Source organism: Chaetodon auriga, chromosome 5, assembly GCF_051107435.1.
Source record: "Chaetodon auriga isolate fChaAug3 chromosome 5, fChaAug3.hap1, whole genome shotgun sequence".
In the NCBI taxonomy this organism is placed as follows: Eukaryota; Metazoa; Chordata; class Actinopteri; order Chaetodontiformes; family Chaetodontidae; genus Chaetodon; species Chaetodon auriga.
The window spans coordinates 26981281-27004861 of record NC_135078.1 but is presented as its reverse complement, the minus strand read 5'-3'; the positions used below and the strand labels follow the sequence as shown (position 1 = coordinate 27004861).

Genomic DNA, 23581 nt, shown 5'->3' with positions numbered 1-23581 from the left:
TTCTAGTCTGCTGACCACTCAAAGCTTTACAACACTCGTCAACATTCATACTTTGATGCCTTCAAACCACCAACCTTCTGATAGTAGACGAGCCGCTCTGAGCCACACCGGCCCCAACACTTGTTTTTTAATGACTAAACACTGTAATATCTCTCCAGGATTATCAATAATATCCCACAGTGCCCATTAAAACCTGCACTTATTATCTCAGTGGGGCATTTTCTGCTGCTACCTCTGCACTTCAGCACATTTGGACCAAAGTGTTAACTGTTTTTAATTTGACTGTGTCTACATTCACATTGAGACTGAGGAATCGTCAGCTGCACTGTTTTACAGTCTGTGACGGCTGAAGCTCTGTGGATCAGTCACCTTCCTTTCTTGATATCAGATTGATCAGTTGATAATTATTGTTTGTGTCCTACAGTGCTGCACAAAATTTAGAGTATTGTGCGTCAGACAAAAACTCTTCTGCCGTGGTATCAAAAGATGTGTTGAGTATTGTGCTGACATTGTGGCGTTAGTATACACACCTTCAAACGCCCCGCGTATCTCCTGCTAACTGTGTTGTCATTTCTCAGGGATGACACCTCTGGAGAAGATGCAGAGGACAAAGAGCCCACTGTGGCTTTCAAGGGCCGACGCACAGCCAACAGCCAGGGACGCCGCAAAGGCCGCATCACCCGCTCTATGACCAGTGAGGTGGAGGAGACCACCACGCCGCCACTCAACAATGAGCTCGGTCAGTCTCAGCTGCACTGCACCAAATTAGTGCTGATTTATTTATTTACTCCTTTGTCTACTTTTATTTTAACATCAGAGTAAATGTAGCATGCGGCTGCAGGCACTTTGCAGTACTGTAATTGAAGTTAGTGACGCAGATAAATAAACAGAAATGAGTTAGATTTCATTTTATATTATCATAAGGAAGCTTATAATGAGAACGTTAAAAACGATAATGGAGGACAAAATCACGAGACGAGATTGACGTTGTCACCTTTGGTCTAGTTGTGGCCTCCTGTCCCACACCACAAGAGTGCACTGTTGTTCCTTCCGTCTTCTGTCACTTCTTCACGCTCAGACGTGCACTCGCTGTTTTTTGTGACACTCATAAATCGCACAATAAGAAATCAAAAGAGTGAGAAATTGTGACTGCATAAGACGAGTAGTTTAAATCCCATCTGTTAGCAAAAGACAAAAGTCTCATTTAAGGACACAGTACTCAGTGTGTCAGCAGTGTCCCACGGCTTAGCTCTTTGTTTCCCCGCAGATGGTAAGTCAGCCGTGCACACACCAACACTCTTGCTGCAGGCTATCAGGGATTTTTGATGTTTCAGCAGTTGTGTGTATATGCTGCAGTCGCTCCTGCAGCACCGGTTTGGTTACAGGGAATCCCCAGGTGACTGGGGCTGCAGGGGCTCTCATCAGCAGCCCCCTCTGCCACTGTTTGTTCCCCTGCTGGCAGCAGCGCTCGCCGGCCCGCTGTGCCCTTCACGGGTCCATGTAGAGGACACATGAGCTGAGGCTCCCGCTCCTGCTCCGCTGTCTGCCAGGCAGGGTCGGCCTGGCTTATGGCCTGTGCAGGGAAAGAAGCCAGTTGTTATGTCTATAATCATTAACTGACTTCTCTCCTTGGATTTCCTGCTTCCTCCATCTAAAACAAACAGTCCCCGGTGACCCACGCTGCAGTGCCTCACTGGCAGGCACCACCAGCTACCCTGCCCCCCACCCTCTTATTCTTTTTTCTTCTCTAATTTCTCTCTCTCCTTCCTTTCCTCTTGTCAGTCACTCCCTAACTGACTCTGTGACAACTGCCCACTCCCCCCTCCTCCCGCCTTCTCTGACTTGGTGGTTCTCTTTTTTTTTTTTTTTTAACAGCCAATCTGGAGATGAATGAGAGCTCTCGCTGGACTGAAGAAGAGATGGAAACTGCCAAAAAAGGTAATACGGAGTAAACCTTTCTTCTCCCCGTCAAGTGTAACTTCATGGCAGTGACTGTGCGTTGTGATAGAGGTGACAGAGGAAAGAGCACGAGTAGCTGCTCGAGCGCTGCTTTTTGTGAAAGCATAGACAAGTGATGTGGCTGTGACTTCCTGTTAGTGAGGCAGCGAGCGCCACGTGCTGCTCGGTTGTGTCTATGCGTTCATGTGTCAGTCTGCCTGGACTGGCTCTGTTGATCTTTGGAGCCGTCTCTCTGGGTCAAGGCAGCCTGTCTTCTTATCAAGCAGGCTGTAAAGTCTGCCTCTTATCAGTCAGCCCCTGCGAATTCAGCAGTCATTAACTCAGCCTGTTTATTGTCTCTGACTGAAGATTACCCAGAAGACTGATTCACAGAGGTCACTGACATCGTGCCCATTTTCCGAGCACCAGCGCCCCGTGTGAGCGTGCTGGACAGTGTTTGTTGCGTGCAGCCCATCAGTCTCAGTTACTGATGTAATGAGCCCCTCACCCTCCGTGGTGTCTAATGCGTACTACTCTTCGGATAGGGATTCCCCACTGATCTGTTCCACCAGATTGACGGTGAGATCTGCTTCTCATCTGTTATTGGTATTGTTGATGAGTGCTGCGGGCAGTAGCATTGGTATTTATGAATGTCTTCTATGCTAACAGTCTGCCAGGGCTTTGTATGTAAATGCATCTCTTTGTAGATGATTTTTAAAACGTTTGTCTTTGGTGGCTAAGCGCCGTTTTTGTAATGTCAAGTCCTGTTTTCTGCACATGACTCAACGCAGTTTCACTGCAAGGCGGCTGGTTTGTGGCCATTTGTAGATGATGTGTCATCTTGCTTTGTGTGACTCTCAGTTCTGCTTCTGACTAATTTAACCTGTCCTCTCTCGCAGTCAGCAGTCGATGAAGTGCCTCTTGCAAGCAGCTATCAGCAGCCTGAATGTGATATTGAAACCGCATTTGGTCGAGAGGAGTTATGGCATCGGCGTGCATGTGTGTGTGCGGTGTCTCCTGCAATTTGGGGTTTGCGAGTGCGTGCGGGTTTGTGTGTTAAGGGGTTATTTTGCGATAACTGGCGCTGGCCTGGCTTGAACACGGTCCTGTGTAGTAATCCTGGTTAATGTCTTCAGTTCCATTCTCCTGCAGTGGGATTAGTGGGGCTCTCCATCCCAGAGGATTAGCCTGGCAGCTCGGTGGGAGCAGGGCTTCTATGAAGGGCTTATGTAACCACAACCACAGAGCCCAGCTACAGTACCGAGGGCCGAAGAGGAGGAGCTGTTCTTGCCGTTTTTCATCAGTTCTAACAGCCACCCCCACACCTGCCAAAAGGGATTCCCCGTCCAAGAACTCGCACTCCAAGATCATAACCGCACCCCCCCCATTTCCTTGCTGTATTCAATAAGCTTGTCAAGGTGCTCTCCCTTGCAGGTGCTTGACATGTATATGCTTTAAAGAGGCTTAGGTGTCCTGATGCTAATGTGTTGATCCCCTTTAGCTAAACAGATCTGAATAATGGCATTTATAGTTCCTGGCAGGACGTCGGCGTTCCAGCATCGCGGTGCCAGCCAGCCAGCCAGCGCTGCCTTCGAGGATGGCATGGCCACACTCTGAGATAGATCGCTCCTGTCTTCACTGCTCATAAAGACTGGTACCTCAAACAAGGGACAGCCGATCTTTGCAAAGCCTCTCTCTAAAGCCCACCAGCTCTGCCTGCCTGCCTGCCTGCGTGTGTGTGTGTGTGTGTGTGTGTGTGTGTGTGTGTGTGAGTGTGTAAGACTTGTGTAGCAAAGGTTGTGTCTGTTGCGCACCAAGCTGTGTGTGTTTGCATGCGTGCCCTTCTTGGCTGGCGTTTATGTAAGTGCACTAATCTGGCAGGCTTTGCTTGGGTGCAGGCAGGCAGGCAGCTGGATAATGGCCCCTGCTCTGCTTGCCTAAAGAACCCATTTAAAGGAGCAGCAGGTAGAGAAAGCCATATTATTTTTTTTCTCTGTCGTTCTCCTCCACTGTTGCTCTATCTCCGTCTCTCGCTCAGACGGGAGATGGCACCGGCCCAGATTGGCAAGAGCCGTGGAAGATTTGGCAAGTGCCTCTTTCCCCCACTCACTTTGTCTCTCCCCTCACTCTGTGTTGTTATAGACTGGAGAGAGGTCACATTCAAGATGAAAAGCAGGTCAGTCAGGAAAAATGTGAAAGCCTTTATGCTTTCTCATGGTATCAACATCAACTCCCTGTCTCCCCCTCCTGTCCCTCCTCCTCCTCCTCCTCCTCCTCCTCTTCTCTTCTCTCTTTGCTTACTCTCCACTTCTGTATCCTTTCCCTTTCTCCATTGTCTCTCTGGCTCAGTGGCTCTGCGCTCTCTCTCTCTCTCTCTCTCTCTCTCTCCCTCTCTCTCCCTCTATCTCCCTCTCCCTCTCCCTCTCTCTCTCTCTCTCTCTGTCTGCTCTCTGTTTACTCTTGGACTGCCTGAGTGTGTGTTTGCGTCTGTGTGCTAGAGTATTAACAAGAGAGACTGAGAGAGAGAGAGAGAGAGAGAGAGAGAGAGAGAGAGGGTTCGAGTGTGTACTCACTCATGCATTTGTGTGTGTGTACGTGTGTGTGTGCGTGTGCACGCCGCTGTGCCTGCTGGCAGGCTGAGGTAGGGGGAGGGACGGACCGACAGAGGGAGGGAGGGAAGGAAAAAAAAGAGAGAGATAGAGGAGAGATCAGATGAGGGGAGAGAGAGGCAGAGCACATAGCACCGCCCCACAGTCCCACTTTCCTGTGGAAGTCTTCCCAGACGACCGCCATTGGGGAGAGACACGGCAGAGGAGAACAGACCAGCACTCCTCGGAGCGCAGGGAGGACAGGGTGAGGGAGCAGGAGGGGAGAGGCCAGGAGCATGTGCTGTTTTGGAGCATGTCAACCTGACACCGGCTCAAGTATCAAGCCAGCTGGCAGGAAGAGCGGCGAGACTGAGCTGTTTTCATCTCCTCTGCTCTGGATCGGAAGGCCCAGCCCTGAAGAGCTTCCCGGCGGGCCCTCCAGAGATCAGACCGTCTGATATCGTCATCCGCTGCGGGGCCACGAGGCGACGGCTGGAGTGACAGGCATGTGACAGACGGGAACAGCCACTTTCTGGCCGCATCAGGTGTTGATTGGACTTTCGCTGGGAGGAGCTAATGGGAATACAGTGTCCTGATTGGGTGTGAGACTACCACCTGCTTCAGTATTGCTGCTGCTGATTGGAAGTTTGTTCCATGTGTGTTGCTCCAGCAACTCAGGCCCTGAGTCAGCCCGAGCTGCCTGTGGTTGCGCTCGGTGTGCTCGCATACGATGGAGTAAAGTGGCTGCAGCTAGCTAAAGTGACCTTTGACTTTCAGTAAATGAATTGCTTTGTTGTTGCTTCAGGTTCAGCGGGTGCAGTGGTTGTCGTACCTGTTTGAATGTGTGTGATATTATGCCTCTGTTTGTGTCTTTGAGCACGTGCGTGTTTGTGTGTGCTCAGGCAGGTTGGAGGGCGTCTGACTGGTAGCGCAGGCTGCCCCCTCCTCACCTCCTGTGAGCCGGCTGTAAAAGGTTAATAGGTGTCGTCACGTGTGTCCGTCCTCCTGGAGCGAGTCAAGCCGACCGGCCTTTTCTTGCTTTTCCAGCCTTTAGTGGCAGCGATGAATATTTCAGCTGAAAAACCTCTTCCACTTTAACACTTGACAGGTTGTAGGTGCGCAGCAGCTTTTAGACACCCGCAGCTCAGAGTTGAAGATCACCTTTGCTTGTTATGGTGGTTCTTTTTATACTGGCATTAATAAATCCTCAGCATGACGGGGAGTATTATACGTCTGCTCACATCTGCTGAATGATGCAGAGCCTTCATACCTATTTTGGCTATTTTTTTTTTTTTTTTTATAGCAGTTGCTACGTGTTTGATTTGTGCCAGCGCAGAGGTAAATATGATAGATTGAAGTTAAGAGGTGTTGCTGTTTTCTGGACTCTTGTTCATATTTGCCCTCATATCTTGATTTTGAGTCTTGAAAGTAAAATCCTAGAAATTAAACGTGTAATAGAGCATGGATAGGATTATTCTGGAAGGCGCTGGTGTCAGAGTCAGCCTGTCTGATTAGTATGAGGGTTGAAATGACAGGGCTGTAAACAGCTGTCCTTTCCTCTCCTTTGGCTCGGACTTCTGCTCGTTGTCCCACTGCCTCCATTAAGTGATGAGATGCAGAGACCTCTGAACCCATGTCCAAGGTTATCCCAGGAGGTGTTGGCTCTCTGCCTGTTAATAACACCACCACCCCCCCGTCAACCCTTTGAGAGACTGTCCTGTTGCCAGGACCTGTCAGGCTGGCACAGGAAACAAGTGGGTGGTGTAAGCTAAGCCTCTTACAACACACACTGTTAATGAGCTGCCTTTAGCTAACAGCAGACTCTGGAGGGGTTGGGGGGGTGGGGTGGGGGGGACGCCGGGGCGAATTCTACGCTGTCTTTCTCACTCACTTCCACTTACTGACTGACTGCTCACTATGTCGCTTCTTTTAGCGCACATAGCGGCCGTGTGCGTGCATGCGTGCGCGTCATGGCAGGTTGATCTATCACAGCTCTGGCCCAGCGGGTGCCTGTAGACTCTTGTGTAAGGCACAATCATGTGGTTGACTGGGTAAAGGACCAGGCTTTCTTGGAAATGGGTCACATCAAAGTCAGTGAGGATGTGACACGGAGTGACCCCAGCGGGGAGAGTCAGTGATGTCATTGGTATGAGTGACGGTTCGGCCACCACTCCTCCCTCTGTATCTCTCTCTGTCTCTACTTAGGAAGCATATGGCATCAGGCCATGCTGCTGCAGGGAGACGGGGACTGTGTCTGTGTTGCATTGTGAACTAAACTCCCAGGCTGTGCTACAGTTTTGGCAGCTGTTTAGAGACAGATGTTTATAGCTATTGATTTACCATTGAGAGACTTCCATTTTGTGCACTGGTGGAGATGCTGTTCATAGTATATAAACCAAAATAACCATCACATGTGTAATCTTTACAACACTTTGCACATCTTAAAGAGAATATCTGATGTCATTCAAGGCCACATGTTGTCTCTGTCTGCTTTGTTCTAATCCTGCTGCCTGTCCGTCTGTGATTTCCAGGCCTTCTCCAGTATGGTAGGAATTGGTCCGCCATCGCCAAGATGGTGGGATCAAAAACTGTGTCGCAGTGCAAGAACTTCTACTTCAACTACAAGAAGAGGCAGAAACTGGATGAGATTCTGCAGCAGCATAAAATGAAATCGGTGAGCACTGGGAAGGTTTGGGAGCCGTGTTTGCTCCACTCTTTGTGACCAGGCTACCAGATCGTGGCATCCAGTTTTCTCCTGCGTCTGAAGGTCTTTGTTCCCTGGACTGTTTTTACTTAGTGTGTGTTTGTTTTGACCCAGGAGAAGGAGCGAAAGGCCCGTCGTAGGGGCAAAACCGTTCAGAATGAGGAGGCCAGCGCCCCGTATGCGGCAGAGGAGGAAGAAATGGAGGGTTCAGGAGCCAGCGGCAATGAGGAGGAGGCCCCTGAAGATGGAGAAGGTACACCAGTCTCAAGAGCTACATGCATCATGATAATTACCTCTGTGTCACCTGCATTTATTCACTGAATTAATGTAATAGGATGATATTTTATTTCAGTGTACAGTTCAGTGTTTTTAAAAGAATAAAGAAGAGAAACTTAAATATAAATGGTGATTCCAAACCTTACAGATCTGCCACATATTCTCCCTTTACAGAGCTTCAATGGACAGTTTTTGTTATTTCTGTAAATCAGTAGAAGGGCTGCGCATTAGAAACAGCCCTTAATGTTGTGCTGTTGACTTCAACACTGCTACAAACCTCAACCTCATTAACACACACGTAGCTGAATTAAAACCTCTGACAGCGTTAATCTGAAGTGAACATCATTATCTGGGGAAAGGTCGAATCTGTAGCTGAGCTGTTGCGTCAGATGGCACAGGTGAACCTGATAAGGTGGCTGCTGAGTGGAAATGATGTTATAGTGTAATGAAAGTCTGGGAGCAGCTTGAAGAGTTACGCACTGCACTGTCAAACATGAAAGCGTGCTGGAAATCCTGCTGTAGTCTGTTGATAGACGTGTGGTGCGTAGACTGTACACAGAGCGCTGGGGCCCCCGGGGGATTTCGTCCATCATCCCAATTGGTTTTGTGTTCCTCCTTATTGTACAGTGAAACCTGATTAGGCAGAAGACTGGCACTGTGAAGAATCTGGTTTAGCAGAAAGAGATGGAGAAAAGACGCAGGAAAAAGGACGAGGAGATACAGCATGATTTACAGGAGAAGCCCAGTCTCGTCTTTTCATCTGTTTTTCCCTTTCGTCCTTCCAGGTGGAGCCAACAACAGCTCCGACACGGAGAGCCTGCCCTCGCCACATTCATCAGAGGACAGCAAGGCGAAGGAGGAAGGCTCCGGCAGGTCAAAGGCCAGCTCCAACAGCGGGGACAAGGAGGCGGCCGGGTCCGACACGGGCCAGGGAGGGGATGAGAAACCTCCTGTCAAGGAAGACGCAGACTCTGCCATCAAACAGGAGATAAAGACTGAGACAGGGGAGCCCAGCAAAGAGCAGCCAACACCACCCAGCGATGCCACCGATAAAAAACCTCCCATAGTAGAGATGGAGGAAGTCAAAAGCTCCGGCAAGAGCTCCAAGAAGGACCACGGGGCCAAAACAGGCTCCCACGGGGACAGCGACTCGAGTGCCACTTGCAGTGCTGACGAAGTGGAGGAGACAGACAACGCAGATAAAAGCAGGTAAGAGCTCAGTTTGTTCTGTTCTTCCTAAATTTCATTCAGCTGAAAAAAAGCTTTTCACCACATCTTTCATGTTGTGTGTTGTTGATGACATCACCGGCCCTGCTTGAGATTATTGGTGTCAAAGGGCCTCTGGTTTTTGAGCTGTGGTTTACTAGGTGTCCTACTTCTCTGGTCTACCACAGCAGACATAAAAAAATACAGCAGCAGGGTTTTGAAGTGTTATTCGTTGCTTAGCTACACTGTACAGCAGCGAAGCCATATTTGGCAAGCCACTTATGTGTACACCACAGGCTGCTCTTTTCTTCAACCTGCTTCTATTTGTACTTTGTATGAATGAGAATATATATTTACTGTGCGTGTGTGAGTGTGTGTGTGTGTACATATATATAGATAGATGTTATATGATATATAACACGTGTATATTATATATATATAGGTAATGCATAGTATGTGTCTGTGAATGAGGCCACATGAAATGGGTGTCAAAGTGCGTGGGAGGAGTGATTAGTCGTGTTTGCACGGTATTTGTTCAATTTTTTCCATGACAGCAGACTACATGTACTGGCAGAGCCAAGGGAAACGCTGCCCTCTCTGCCAAAGCAAACAAAGGGAGTGTGTGTGTGTGTGTGTGCGTGTGTGTGTGTGTGTGTGTGTGTGTGTGTGTGTGTGTGTGTGTGTGTGTGTGTGTGTGTGTGTGTGAGAGTGTGTGTGTGTGTGCGCGCAGTGTGCATCAAAGTGTGTGTCAGTCTGTGATTCAGAGTGCGTTGTGTGCTTTCGACAGATGTGCGAGACATGGATATGGATTTTAACTGTTCGTTTCCACAGTCACACACAGACGCCATGCACTCCTGCTGCTCCCCGTCACAAACACTTTGTTGAGTGAGTGAGGGTGTGCGATTGTGTCTCCTTTGTGGAGTGTGTAGGCAGGCGTGTGCACACTTTAAGGTGTCTTGTGTAGGTCTGGATTTTTTGAAATGATGCTTTACTTAGTGACGTATTCCTGTCTGTGCAGAATGACCTCTCCACGGCCAAGCCTACTGAACTACACTCATGATGGGGTCATATCCTCCCCCCTGCAGAAGCCCATGGACCTGAAACAGCTCAAACAGAGGGCTGCCGCCATACCGCCGATTGTGAGTCACTAGTTAAACCGAATGTGTCTCACTGTGTGTATTGTCCATGTTTTTCCTCGTACATCACACGACAGCGAGGTGAAGAGCGCCTCGGCTTTTCTGGCTTCAGAAAAGTGTCTTTTACCCAGGTAGTGTTTTGAAACAGGAAGGTGATTTGCCCAGCACACACACACACACACACACACAGACTGTCTTCCATGGCGGTCCTATCGATGCCATCCCTGTCTCTTTGCTTACAGAGATAACAGCATAGCAGGTGAAATTGTTAAGTCATATTTGTATAAGATAAGCTGGCCAGATGGAGGATGATGGGATAGCTCGCTTTGTGGAGAAGAAATTAGATCCGAGGCATTAGGGAAACTTTAGCTTACCAAGAAATAAGAGATGCTTATTTGCTATCATGTTAATCAGATACTGGATGTGGCGAACCATATGTCAAACACCGGGGAGGACTGGGCTGTGTTATGTGTGTGGTGTGATTATAACCTTTTTCTTTTCCTCTCATCCTCTCTGTAGATGCCAGAAGCCTCCATGCAGGGCAGTCAGCGGAGTGGGGGTGGCAAGGCAGTGCTGCCCCCCCACGCCCTGGCACTGTACCAGCAGCAGATCACCATGGCTCATGGGGAGTCCTCTCAGGAGGTCAAACAGCAGCAGCAGCAGCAGCAGCAGCAGCAGCAGCAGCTTTCAGGCCAGCCAGGCAAACAGCAGCCTTACAACCCGCAGGCAGAGAGAGACAGGGAGGCTCTTCATAGCAGCAGCCCTCGCATTCGCCCACGCAGCCCCTCCACCAGCGACAAGGATGGTATGCACACCTCCATCATGACAGAAAAACGCCGTATGTTGCATAAAGAGTCGAGGAGCTGATCTTTTACGCCACCAGTCACATCAGTGCTTCACCTGTCAGGCTGGGATAGGATGTTTGTGAGCTGCTAAAGTTACACAGTCCAATATTTGCTTCATATTAATCTCCACGTACGTTTTTTTCCCTCACCATCACTTTCTCTCCGTATGATCTGCAGGATGTTTGTATGTATAACACGGTGCACTGCTAACGTGGTCAGTTTTAAATGTGCAGTATACACGGATTTACAGGAAACGCGATTAGCGCTGCACATGAGGAATAATGAAATGATGGAATGAAAATGGAGGTTAATGAAAGTGCTGCGTATGATGCAGTTTTAGTAGCATTTGATCTAGTTTCACTTAGTTGGTCCTTGCTACATGCTCTAACCTTGAGTCTGTGTTCTCTAGTGCTTAGGGTATTCAAGTGTTTCTGGGACACTCGTGGAGAGGGAACTGATAAATGATCTGGTATTGCTATTGACCCAGAAGGGAATATAGTCTAGTTCAGTGCACTTACTGTGAGCTTGTGGAATGTGAATCTCTGAGAGCACAGTGTAAGACTTGTAGCAACAGTCCAGACAAAGACAGGTCTTTTATAACCAACTGGGCACAGCAGCTGTGAACTCTAAAGGATGCAACCGCTTTCTCACTTTTTCATGAATCTCTAGGAAAGAAAAAGGCTTAATGCAGCGTCTGACACGGAGGCAGGTGTAGACGGACTGTGTTTACAAGCTGCTACTGAAGCTACTGTTTGCTAGCATTTATCTGTTGGCGATCACAGAAGTACAGTTAGTGCATGTTTTTGTGTGAGGATGCAATGATCTGTGGTGTGTTTGTGTCCCTTCAGAGCTGGAAAGCAGCGAGAGGTGGTTACAGACCCTCCTGCAGGGATTAAGTAGGTTCACCCCTTTACCACACCATTCCCTTCTTTAATTACACCTTAAACACAATGCAGGCCGTCCTCTGCAGGATTTTACTGTGTGTACTTTAAAATAAATATTAGCAGTGGCTTGCTGTGGCGTCAGGGGTTCTGTGTGCTAGTGGACGACAGTGATGACAATGTGAGCAGCGGCTGAAGGCAGATTCTTGGCTTAGCGGAGGTCTGGCTGAGTGCTGCGCTTTGCTCTTCATGCGCTTTGTGGTTGTGTCGTTGCAGAAAAGTCGCGGGCTTTCTCGCCGCATAGTGAAGCCAAGAAGCAGGCGCTCGGCCCCGATGACCTGAGGACCTCCAACTTAGGTCGGCCAGTCCTCTCCCCCTACCCCATGTCCCCCCGAGACATGGCCAAGATAAGTCACGACCAGCACCTGCTCCACTTCAACTGTGAGTCCTCCTCTCTGCTCTGCCCTATCTTTATTCTTTACAGGAACTTTGAACAAATTCTCTACTTGTTGATGCTGAAATGTGTCTTTAAACCTTCTGCCAAGAATCAAATAGTCAAATCTCAGTGTCATAATCTGTCCTGTCCTCCAGCGTTCCAGCAAGCGGGCCACCCCTCTCTCACCAGTCTGCCTCCGGACAGCAGCAGACTAGCAGCAGTGAGGCCCCTCACAGAGCCACCACCACTCATTTCCTCCACCAAGCCTGGAGGCTCCATCACACAGGTACAGCAGCGCACACAAAGATCTAGGGCCTCTGCACAGTTTGCCCACAGAAATCACAGAAGATGGAATATTTGTCACGTAAAATATTAATATGTGGATAAAAGCTGTACACACGAGCCGTGAGATTATACGCCCTGTCTTCAGGGCACCCCGGTGCAGTTGCACAGCCCGGCTCATGTGTTGGACCACGGGAAGATGCCCCCCACACAGATGGGGATGTCTTGGATGGATCAGAGGAAAGCAGGTGAGTAAACTCGTCTGCAGGGACCTCATCTGCTTCATTTTCCACGACCATTACAATGAGGCACGTCTCTCTCATCACTGTCTGCACAGCAGGTCCTTTCCCCGTGGTCAAACAGGAGCAGTTGTCCCCTCGCAGCTCCTCCTCCCAAGCTGACAACCCGTCGTCCCAGGGGACGCCTCACGATGCTGGACGTGGTGAGTAATTTTGCCCTTGTCCCCTGCGTCGCGGGTGAAGAATGATTTTCTGCCTTTCCCAAGTTGTGTTGCGTCACATGATTATTTGAGACCCACTTCACTTTTGCCATCAGTCGAGGTGCCACACACACACACACACACACACACACACACACACTTGAATAACAACGATGAATTTTTCCACATGTTGTGTTCGGCACTGTCACGCTGCAGCAGCATGACAGTGACCTGAGGCACACAGCGAGGACCACACAGGAGGACTTTAGGACAGATCTCTGAATGTGCTTGAGCGGCCCAGGCTAGACTTAAATCTGAACTGAAGATCGGGGGGAGTAGAGTTCACTGAAGCTCATCTAATCTGACAGCTTGAGAGGATGTGAGGAATGGGAAAAACTGTCCAGATCCATGTGTGCAAACTCGAGAAGATTCAAAGCTGTAATTACTGCCAGCGGTGCCTCAACACGCCATGCTTCCACTCTTACATCAGTAGATACAGCGTTTAGACTGAAATTACAATTATAAATAAGACTGTAAATACATTTAAGACAACAAACAGTGATCTAGACAACCTGTAACGTTTGCTTTGGCTGCAGCTGTTCTCACGAGCTTTTTGGTCGACGTTTTTGCAAACCTGAAGAGGTTTTTTGCATATTGCTCCACTCTCACTGCGAATACTGCTTTTCTTTATCTTCACAGGTTCTATTCCAGCTGTTCAGGGGGGTAGTATCACTAAGGGCATCCCAGGGACCAGAATGCATCCAGATTCGTCAATCTCCTACCGAGGGGGCTCCATTACTCAGGTGAGCTCAGGCCACAGAAGTCCTGTGAGTCTTGGTCCTTTGTCTTTGCTTTATGGGAGTCAGCAATGCCCCAATCAAGTCTTTTACCCGACGGCAAACAAAACTAACAAAGCTGCACAGAGTACACTTTATCTGAAGTAGAGCCACAATGAAAGGTTTAATCTAAAATCCTTGTTGATGGTGGAAACTGGTGTGTTTTCACTCTGATGGGAGCAGAATCTCTCATTTGTGCACGTTGTTTATGGCCATGCTGGGTGCGGCAACCCTGATGCGAGTGCGTTACGAGTATTCTGCTGACAGCGTTCAAATCTGAGTAGTGCATTACGACAGACAACTGGCAAACGCTTCTCTTCCCCTTTTATTTGGAGAACCTCTGAATCACCTCTGAAATTCATTTAGATAAGTCGGCATTGAAACGATCCGCTGTGAATGAGCCATTATTCAGGTTTAGCAGAGACTTGTTATTAGAAATAAGATGATGTGTTTCCCCCCAGCTCGCTCAGGTTAATGCGGTTCGCTTCGTCCAGAGACTGATGGATGCAAACCGTGAACTTAAATTGACATAGTGTTTAACTGTGTCCAGGTTCACGATCACAGCAGCTTTTACGGCCGTTACACATCAACCCACGCTCATTATTTTTCTATTCGCCCACTTCCTCTGATACTTAGCGCTGTTTCTGCCCACACCGACGCTGTCTTCTGGCCCCTGCTCGTACCGTTTAAAGCCCCCGCCGTGGAACTCGCAGCCTTCGTGTTAGCAGGCTTTCATGTGTGCACTTACGGTGAAAGAGGGAGCAGTTGAGACGTCATGAGGCGAGCCAAGTGCTGCGGCTGCTAGATTTCCCTGCTGCTGTGACATAACCACAGCTCTGAGTGGCCCTGTCGCCTTAGAAACAGGTACACACTGTACCGCGTCTGTTCCGTCTCTTATTTATCTGTTTACTCGGGCCCAGTCATTGATATGCCCACTGTAATATCACATCCAACTGGGATACAGGAGAAAACAAGTACTGAGGGGGAAGTTATCCGCCATGACAGATGAGTTAGAGGAAGGTGAAAGCCGTGAAGAATAATCAGCTGTAGAGGGGCAGCTCCTTCGTTTGTTTTTGTGTTGCAGCTAGATGGATTGATAGGTGTGTGTGTGTGTGTGTGTGTGTGTGTGTGTGTGTGATGGATGAGTAAATACACACACACACACACACACACACACAGCCCTGCTAATCTGGCCCCCAACCTTCAGCAATGTCTTCCTGGAAAAGCTGCAATCAACAGACAAGAAATGTGATCTCAGGCACAACTGTGTCTCTCCTCAAACGTCCACCCCCTCTCTGCAGCAGCGTACCAGTGTTACTCACTCTGTGTACGAGTGATGTGACTCAAGGTTTCAACAAAGCTGCCTGTTGTCATCAAGTGTCGTTGCACCTCTGCAACGACACTTGATGATTTTTTTCATTTATTTGCGTCCTTGTCATCTGTCACCATTGTGACAAACACTCGATTCAAGAGACAGAATACACATTCTGTATGTGACACAGTCTACAATGAGCATGACAGTGAAAGCAACAGCTCGCTGCTGCTCCAATTACGTCCAATTCTACAATCCCGAAAAGAAAATCGGAAACTATTCCCTCTCGGTCATACTATCTGTTTCATAATCGTATCAGGATCGCTTTTGACCTGCACTCACACTCATTAACCCTGATTCTAAAAAAAAGTCTGGACTGTAAAAATGAATAAAATCTGAATCAATCATTTACAAATTAGCTCTGTTTATTGCCAGAAGTTTCCTGAAGTGTCTCTGAGTCCATGCAGTAACCTCCTTCGTCCAGTCATGTGTTCACAAAGTGGTGAACTCGCTCCATCCTCTATGAATGACTGAGCCTTTCCAGGACGCCCCTTTCATACCCAATCATGACACTATCACCTGTTACCAATCAGCCTGTTTCTCTTTGCTGCATCAGAGTCACAATAAATAGATATTTACAGAAATCAATGAAGCTGATGAGGAAAAACATTAAATATGTTGTGTATATATTAAATAGCACCTTTTTTGGGTCTTTGGTATGTAAACGTGGTCCTGATGTGGTTCTAGTTTGACAGAAATGAGGCTTCTAAAGGCCGTCTCTTGTAAATGGTTGCTACAGTCTGTCCTGTAAAAGTCATGAGCAGACCTTTCATTAAGATCAGCCGCTGCTGCACAGCGAGGTGATAAAGCGCCGCTCTCACGCCCCCTCTCTTCAACGCAGGGGACACCGGCTGACGTGCTGTATAAGGGAACCATAACCCGTCTGATCACAGAGGACAGCGCCAGTCGAGCTGAGCGGGAGCGGGACGAGGCACTCTCTAAAGGCCATGTGGTCTACGAGGGCATCAGTGGGCACATTCTCACCTACGACCGTGAGTACATCAGCTCCACTTTCATTTTGACTAAGCTCTGACACAAACCCCATAAATCACGTGGAGTCATTCAAGTTAATCATTAAACCTCATTGGCTGTTCCTGAACAAAGAGGTATTGTTTGCCAAATTATAGTAACACCTTCTCTGTGTCATGTGTCATTTGCAGGCTCAACCTCTCAGACCCCTAAAGATGAGGGCCGAGGCCCCGGGCAGCCCGGGGACATTCTAGGCCTGAAGCGCCCTTATGACGTGATGGAGGGAGGCATCTCCAGAGGGCTGCCTATGAGGGATTCACTGTCTGCCGCCAACTGTGAGGGTAAGAGACGACCCCACTTAACCCTGTGTCACTGTTTGACCTCCTTTGATCACATGCGGCTCTTATTATTGATTAAATCATTCGCCATCGTCCTCCGTCTCACTGCACCTCCCCCTCTACCTCCACCTCAGGTCTGATTGGTCGAGCCATGCCTCACGACCGGGACAGTCCACATCACACCCCGTACAAGGATGCTCATCACATCCGTGGTTCCATCTCTCAAGGTGGGATGACACGAGATGTGTTCATTATGAAGTCTTGTTTCCTTCTGCAGGGAGACGAGCTGACAGTGTTTCACTAATCACAGCTGAGGGCTGAAGCGTTCGTGGTTGTAAGCGCGGCAGATCAGAGTGACACAATCGGACCGAGAGAAGTCTTAAATCTTTGAACTGAGTGTAAACGTCTCTGCTCGCTCGATGATGCTGTTTAACTGTCTGTCGTGTCTGTTTGCGTTCGGTGTTTTTCCTGAAGGAACTCGCTCTTTGTGCTCTCCATGCTCACTCAGCAGAGCTGCAGAGGGAGAGAGATTTTTTATTTCTTTTTTCTGATGGAGAAACAGATTGTGCCGGCTTACCAGAACTCAGCCGCAGGCAGGAGCACATTCATGTTGATGTTCATATTTATCTATCTGATAGCAGCAAAGTCAGATAACCATCGCATCTCATCTCGCAGATGGAAGCTGCTTTCAGAATCGTCTGAGCTGATCCTGTCAGAACCTCTCGTGGTGTTTCTTCATTTCTCTGCTCTCCTCTGTCTAAATTATGAAAACAAAAATGTAAATATGCTGTCCACTCTTGTTTGAAGAGGAATCAGACTGACCTGTAGTTCTGGTTCCAGGTATTCCTCGTCATCTGGACCCTCAGGATGGCTACCTGAGGAGGGAGGCGAAGCAGATGAAGAGGGAGGGCTCCCCACCCCGCGGGCCCGGTTCACTTTCTGACCCCATGAAAGGCCGAGAGGGCATGGTGCCCACGGTGAAGGAGGCCGGGCGCTCCATCCACCTCATTCCCAGGGAGGAGCTCAGACAGCCTGGCAAGGAGGGCATCATAGCACAGGTATTCACACCTGCAGAGGCCGTCCAGCCCGTTTGAACCTCTCTGCACTTCCCAGATTCACTCCTGTCGTGTCTTTTCAGGGAACACCCATGAAGCAGGAGGCAGCCAGTTCAGGGAAGCGTCATGATGTCCGCTCCATCATCGCCAGCTCACCGCGCTCCTACCACAATGCGCCCTCCCACCTGGACATGCGTGCCGAGAGGGGCCGCTACGAGGAGGCACCAAAGGGGCGGCCCAGCGCCGTGGTCAGCACGGCCAGCCCTATAGCCCGCTCCTCCCCCCTCACGCTGGGGTCAGAGCAGGGAAGCAAGGCCCATCATAGTCCAGTGGGCTACGACGACAAAGGCGGCTTACGGGCTCCTTATCCCGGGCCCTCGCATCGTGGCTCCCCTCTGTCCAGGGAGGCAAGCCAAAGGCAGCATGATGGTGGGTATATCTCACACAGATGGGACAGATGTTTTTGTTGGTCTGGGCTTGATTCTTGCTGTAGCCTCACTGTAATACACCGGATACTTCATCCTTCATCCCACAAAGTTTCACTTGGTTTGTTTCCTCGTTTTCTCTCCAGGTTCCAGTAAGAATCCGCCCCAAGAGCGTAAAGCCACACCGACCCCCAGGGAAATGAGTGCTACCAAATCACCTCTCCAAGGTGTTGCAGATCAGCAGACCTATGAGCGTCTGCTGCAGGGTCTCGGAGCTGCAGACGTGTACCGTCAAATCCCTTTAGCCTTTGATCCTGCAGCGCTGCCCCGTGGCATCCCCATCGACCCAGGTACAGACCAGACCAGAGCATGGTTCTTGAAGGCCTACTGTATGTTATCCCTGAATCAAAAAGACCTTTGTGTTGGTGCAGTGTGTCCAAAAACCATCGAAAAACAAAACAGAGAAATCTGACAAAAATTGGTTCAACTTTTTTAGTGTAAGAACTGCATTGAGCAATTCAAGATGCATAAGAGAGCCCAAACCAGGTGGACTACCAGTGTCTGATTATCCTTCAAACTGGACTTCCTGGTTTATATTTCATCCTCACACCTGTAGCCAAAGCGCTGCGAGGGTCTGTCAAGAAAAACACATGAAAGCATCTGTTGTCAGTTTGTTATTTAGTCCAATATGAATGTCAGACCTGTTTCCTTCTCTTCATACACAGCAGCCTACTACTTGCCTCGCCATCTGGCCCCCAACCCCGCATACCCTCATCCCTATCCCTACCTCATCCGTGGCTTTCCTGACACTGCGGCCCTGGAGAACCGCCAGACGCTGCTCAATGACTACATCACCTCCCAGCAGATGCACCAGTGGCCTGCGGCCGCCGCCATGGCCGCCCAGCGCTCAGACCTGCTGAGGGGCCTCACTCCACGAGACCAACCCCTTCCTCTGCCCTACTCTGCCGCCCCGCGTGGTAAGGCCGACCGACTTCACCGCGCTCTCGTTCGTCTGGTTCTGGTTCTTTTTTTCTGTAGAACAGCTGTAAACTTTGCCCGCAGCACTGACTCATAACTACAGACGGAGCAGCAGGTTTCATGTTGTCTGGATTTCATTCAATCATAGAATCACCTGTAAGCTGAAACACGAGCGAGTGCAAACAGTTAACCGTGCACTGCCACTCAAGTGGATAACTGTGAGAACCATTTGATGGATTCAGCTTTAGTTGCTTGAAACTGAACTTGCTGAAAGGTTGTTGTCACGTAGAGTCGGTGATGGAGCAGTGAGAGTTTGGTTTTCAACATTAAGTAAAGCAGCAACATCAGCACACCACCAGTGCCAGTATTTACAGGAACACGTCTTGCTTTGTTCCTGAGTGACTTTGTCTGGAAACTAAAGCAGAATCTAATCAGATCTGATGGTTTTCTCTCATTTTAGTGCTTTGTAATCATTTTCATCTTTTTCCCAGGTGGTAAAGATTTGCCTCTTGGTCACTGTATTATTTTGTTTTTCTTAAGTCGGTTTTATTATTTCAAAGATACAAACCAGGTTTTTCCCCTCACATCATAACATTACCACATGACTGTTGCATCTGTAGCAACAAACAGGCAGCTAAATGATATCTGATGAAGTGGACCAGTGTGAGAACGGTCTTTGTTTACCTGTCGTCCTCCAGACCAGAACACACCTGGACCAGCTGTGAGGGCTTTCTTCACCCTTCTCTTCTCTCTGTCCCCCAGGAATCATCGATCTTTCTCAGGTGCCACACTTACCTGTCCTGGTCCCTCCCTCTGCAGGGGCAGCCGGCTCCCCAATGGATCGCATCACCTACATCCCCGGGGGAAGCGCCACCTTCCCTGGCAGGCCTTACACCACCTCCCCCATCTCACCTGGTACAGCTCACACAAACTCACCACCAGGTAAAATATGCTGCACTCATGTTGTTTTTATAATGAGACTTTCTTTCCTCTGTTTCTGCACAGTCGGGTCGTCGCACATGAACAAGATGCAAGGCACGTCTTCGTCTTCAGAGCGCGAGCGTGAAAGAGACCGCGAGCGTGACAGAGAGCGAGAGAGGGACCGCGAGAGAGACCGGGAGCGCGAGAGAGACCGGGAGAGGGAGAGGGAGCGCGAACGGGACCGGGAGAGAGAACGGGAGCGAGACCGGGAAAGGGACCGGGACAGAGAGAGAGACCGGGAGCGGGACCGGGAGAAGGGCGGCTCTGTTGGAAATGTGGAACACGCCCCCATCTGGCGACCAGGTGTGTCTCTCATTTATTAGCAGGTTAAAAGTAAGATACGGTTTGAGGAAAGCTTGTGTGAGATGAAATGAATGTTTGCGCCTCTCAGGGACAGAGCACAGCTTGGCCAGCAGCAGCAGCGGCGTGAGACCTTCCTCCCAGCCATACAGCCACCAGCACTCCCCCGTGTCCCCCCGCACCCAGGAGACCGTGCAGCAGAGGCCGAGCGTCCTGCACAACACCGGCGGCAAGACTCTTTCCGTCAGCGAACACTCCAGCTCATCTGTGTTTCGGTACGTTTGAGCTCCGTGTTTACGAGGACGACTCCGGGACATTTTCCACCGCTAATTTCTCACAAGTGTTCTCAGCCAGGGGAACGTTTTCATCGTCTTGTTTACTAAATGTGTTTTTCTCGTCCTGCCAGGTCCATGCCTTCAGGGCCGGCACGCTACCAAGGTTACCCTGCTCACCTCCAAAGGACGGGCGTGCCCCCCGAGGCCTACCCGCCTGCAGTGGACTCCAGCATGGCCAAAGAGCAGAGTCGCGATGGAAGCAAAAACAGGGGAGGTCTCCCTAAGCATGTGCAGGACCAATACGGGCCCTCCAGCAAATGTGACCCCAAGCTGTCCAGCCCCGGCCCAGGAGGAATGTACCCGGGTTCCTACCCCTCGGCTTCAGGCCGGCCGCAACACCTGCTGCCTCTCCAGTCGGATAACCCTCCTGGCCGTGGAGAAAGCGGTACACCTAGTAGGGAAAAGACTCAAAACAAACCGATGTCCATTCAGGAACAAGAGCTCCGAGCACTCGGTAAGACCACCATGACTGCGGCCAACTTCATAAACGCGATTATTATGCGTCAAATTTCTTGTGAAACGGGGATGCCAGAGACGGGCTCGCTTGTTGCCAGCGGCGCCACTGATGGTAAGACGCTCTGGATCCCAGGGGTCCCCCTCATCACCCAGACCCTCCCCCCGTCAGTCTGTGGCCTCTTGCACGCTGTGGTGGTTGGCATTATCAAATCAGCCCGATTCATTTACATTTTTGTTTTCCTTCAGTGCTTTACTTTTTTTTTTTTATTATTAGTATTAGTTTTTCTTTACAGACTTAAAGACCACCAAGGGTGCCCTCTGGAAAACCAAACCTCCAGCCGGTCCACATTGGACCTGACTGGCAGTTTAAAACCTTTGATAAAACATTAACGGCTAACAAATTTTCCATGAAGAAGATCCGAGGTGTCCTTTAAGGTGTCATGTTCAGGTAGCTGAAGCTGGTGGGACGTCAGGGCAGAACATCCTTTGCTGCTTATTTTCATTTTCTTTTCGTAGAGGATGTGACTTGAATTCGACATGTGGCACCCCTCCTCCCTCCCAGGCGGCTGCTTACTTTAAACGGAATATTTCACCACACGCAGGCGGGCGTGACGAGAATATCCCCGACAGTTGAAAAGGCATTTCACCGCAGGAGGCTTGTATATCCCATGTTAAATGAGACTGCCCGTAATTCAAACGCTTTGACGTTAGAAATGCAGCGGCTCTCCTTGACTGCTGCGTGTCGTTCCTGTAGACACCCCCAGACCCATTTGTAAACACTGCTGTGGTCATGACCACATGTACCCACGTGAGTGAAGGGAACAGAGAATTGGCGTGACGCTCCCTTTCATTAAACCACCGAAAGCCTCACCAGCCACCAGTCGGCCTCCCCGGGGTCCCAGAGGGCACCGGGGGGGGAGGGTGGGAAAGAGGAGGGACGTGGAAAAGACTCAGCCATCCGGGGGGAGGGGGGTACTGCAGCTTCTGCCCCCCAAATCTCTGCATGTTCCTATTTATGGCTCACTGTAATTTATGCTGATTTTTTTTCTTTATTTTTTCCACAACGCTCAACACATCTCTCTCAATCAAGCCTCTGGGAGTTTGTCCGTCATTTGGAATGTGATTCTGTTCTGTTTTCAGCTTGTAGCGCGATGTGTCACGTCTTTACATATTTCACAAGCCCGTAGGCCAAGTGACAGCTGCATGCTGAGTTCAGACGAGTGTTAAAAACAAGCTCCCGTATGTACAGAAGTCAGCGGGAAGCGCGATTCTCCAAAGAGTCGAGACCGCCAGGCAGACTTCTTAATAAGACCTCGTCACCTTGCTGTTGGCTTGCTGGTACCGCAGAGAGAAGCTGTTGTTGAAGTGAACCCAGAGTTTCTGCTGTGGTTGCTAGCTAACAACAGAAACCACAGCATCCTGTCCCTCCAGGGGGACGCGTCCTCTCTGGAGTCCATGCAGTCAATCCTTCCCCCTGCGTTCGACTTACATCATCCTCCGCTCAGATAAATACTGTAGTGCAACAGTTGTGTAAGAAAACACAGAGTGAGACTTGACACTCAAGGGAAAATCGTCTTATGTGCTCTCAGGATGCTTCAGCAGGAAATTCACATATAAACCAGGACCGGGTCTAGTTATAGTCATAGCCCGTCGAGCTCGCAGCATACCTCTATGATTTTGTCTGTTCAGTGCTTCAATTTAAAAATGAAGTTCTGACTTCTTCATTCATGAGTCACTGATGCAAAACCAGTCAATTTTAGCAACATTTCTGGTCAGCGCTATGCCTGCTAGCTCTATGCAAAGAGTATAATTATAAATAAATGAGAGATACGAGGCAGCTTGTCACGCTGTCAGATCGTAGTTTTTAAGAGAGCTTGTCCTTTGAGCTTTCATGTGCAGATGTTACATGAAATGGTTAAATTTCACATCCGCCACAAGATCTGAAGGATTGACGGACATTTCTGAGTTATGCATGTTTCCGTTTTAGAGATCTTTAATTGTGTCACTGTGGACTTAAAGCTAACTTGTACCTGTGTGTGGATGTCATTTTGTGTGTGTGTGTGTGCGCGTGTGTGCATGGGCGTACGCGTGTGTGTGTTCTTTGGATTGGGCTCTCAGTTCAACAGAAGATGGAGCCTCACGGTCTGTACCGGCCTCCATCTGAGGAGAGACTGTCTCCAGGCCAGCAGCCCCCGTCCCCCTGTGTCAAAGGCAGCCAGCGGGTGGTCACGCTGGCACAGCACATCAGTGTAAGTTCCCCCGACCGCCGCATCACAGATGACAAAACCAGCAGTGTAACACGCTTCCAGAGCTTGAACTGAGCAGATATTTCTGATGTCTGTACACAAACAGGAGGTGATAACTAAAGACTACACCAGGCAGAGCCAGCAGCAGCAGAGCTACCACGGCTCTCCTGTCCTGGACTTGACCCGTCCACCCAGTGCCTCCCAGCTCCCGCCCACCTCTCAGGAGTCCGCCCAAGGACCCCGATATCCAGAGGGCCTTGGTGGAGAACGCAACAGAGACCGGTAGGAGCAGCAGGAGTATCTGTGTGGGCGCTGCGTGCTGTGGAAACACTCTCTGCTGTACTTCATGCTGTGTCTGTGTCTGTTGTGTGCAGGTCTCCTCCTCAGCCCAAGACTTCACCTGTCAGTGTTTCCAATGACGGCATTGAACCAGTATCTCCCGCTGGAGCCAGCTCTGAGCCTGAAGTCCAGGGAGGGGCCTCCTACCCCAACGAGCAGGGAGAGCAAGGGTAACAGCCCACAGTGCCACAGACACCTTTCATTCTTCACGTGAAGCCAC

General features: G+C 49.6%; 1 protein-coding gene across 9 annotated transcripts in view; it reads left to right on the top strand.

Moving 5' to 3' along the window:
• Nucleotides 1-23581, top strand: part of ncor2 (nuclear receptor corepressor 2) — a 79835-nt gene that overhangs the window by 51256 nt on the left and 4998 nt on the right. The window contains exons 16-42 of one of the 9 annotated variants that reach the window (XM_076729922.1): nt 579-739; nt 1876-1938; nt 7058-7200; nt 7348-7483; nt 8292-8715; nt 9731-9851; nt 10368-10653; nt 11542-11589; nt 11851-12015; nt 12166-12296; nt 12441-12540; nt 12630-12734; nt 13431-13534; nt 15781-15931; nt 16100-16249; nt 16381-16473; nt 17087-17304; nt 17385-17730; nt 17873-18076; nt 18452-18703; nt 19467-19619; nt 19710-19988; nt 20077-20260; nt 20392-20888; nt 22895-23025; nt 23129-23304; nt 23397-23531. In XM_076729922.1, the coding sequence (XP_076586037.1) occupies nt 579-739; nt 1876-1938; nt 7058-7200; nt 7348-7483; nt 8292-8715; nt 9731-9851; nt 10368-10653; nt 11542-11589; nt 11851-12015; nt 12166-12296; nt 12441-12540; nt 12630-12734; nt 13431-13534; nt 15781-15931; nt 16100-16249; nt 16381-16473; nt 17087-17304; nt 17385-17730; nt 17873-18076; nt 18452-18703; nt 19467-19619; nt 19710-19988; nt 20077-20260; nt 20392-20888; nt 22895-23025; nt 23129-23304; nt 23397-23531 (4956 nt within the window). Of the gene's footprint in view, nt 1-578; nt 740-1875; nt 1939-7057; nt 7201-7344; nt 7484-8291; nt 8716-9730; nt 9852-10367; nt 10654-11541; nt 11590-11850; nt 12016-12165; nt 12297-12440; nt 12541-12629; nt 12735-13430; nt 13535-15780; nt 15932-16099; nt 16250-16380; nt 16474-17086; nt 17305-17384; nt 17731-17872; nt 18077-18451; nt 18704-19466; nt 19620-19709; nt 19989-20076; nt 20261-20391; nt 20889-22894; nt 23026-23128; nt 23305-23396; nt 23532-23581 lie in introns of all 9 variants that reach the window. The other 8 variants (XM_076729928.1, XM_076729921.1, XM_076729926.1 and 5 more) reach the window with 8 other exon arrangements.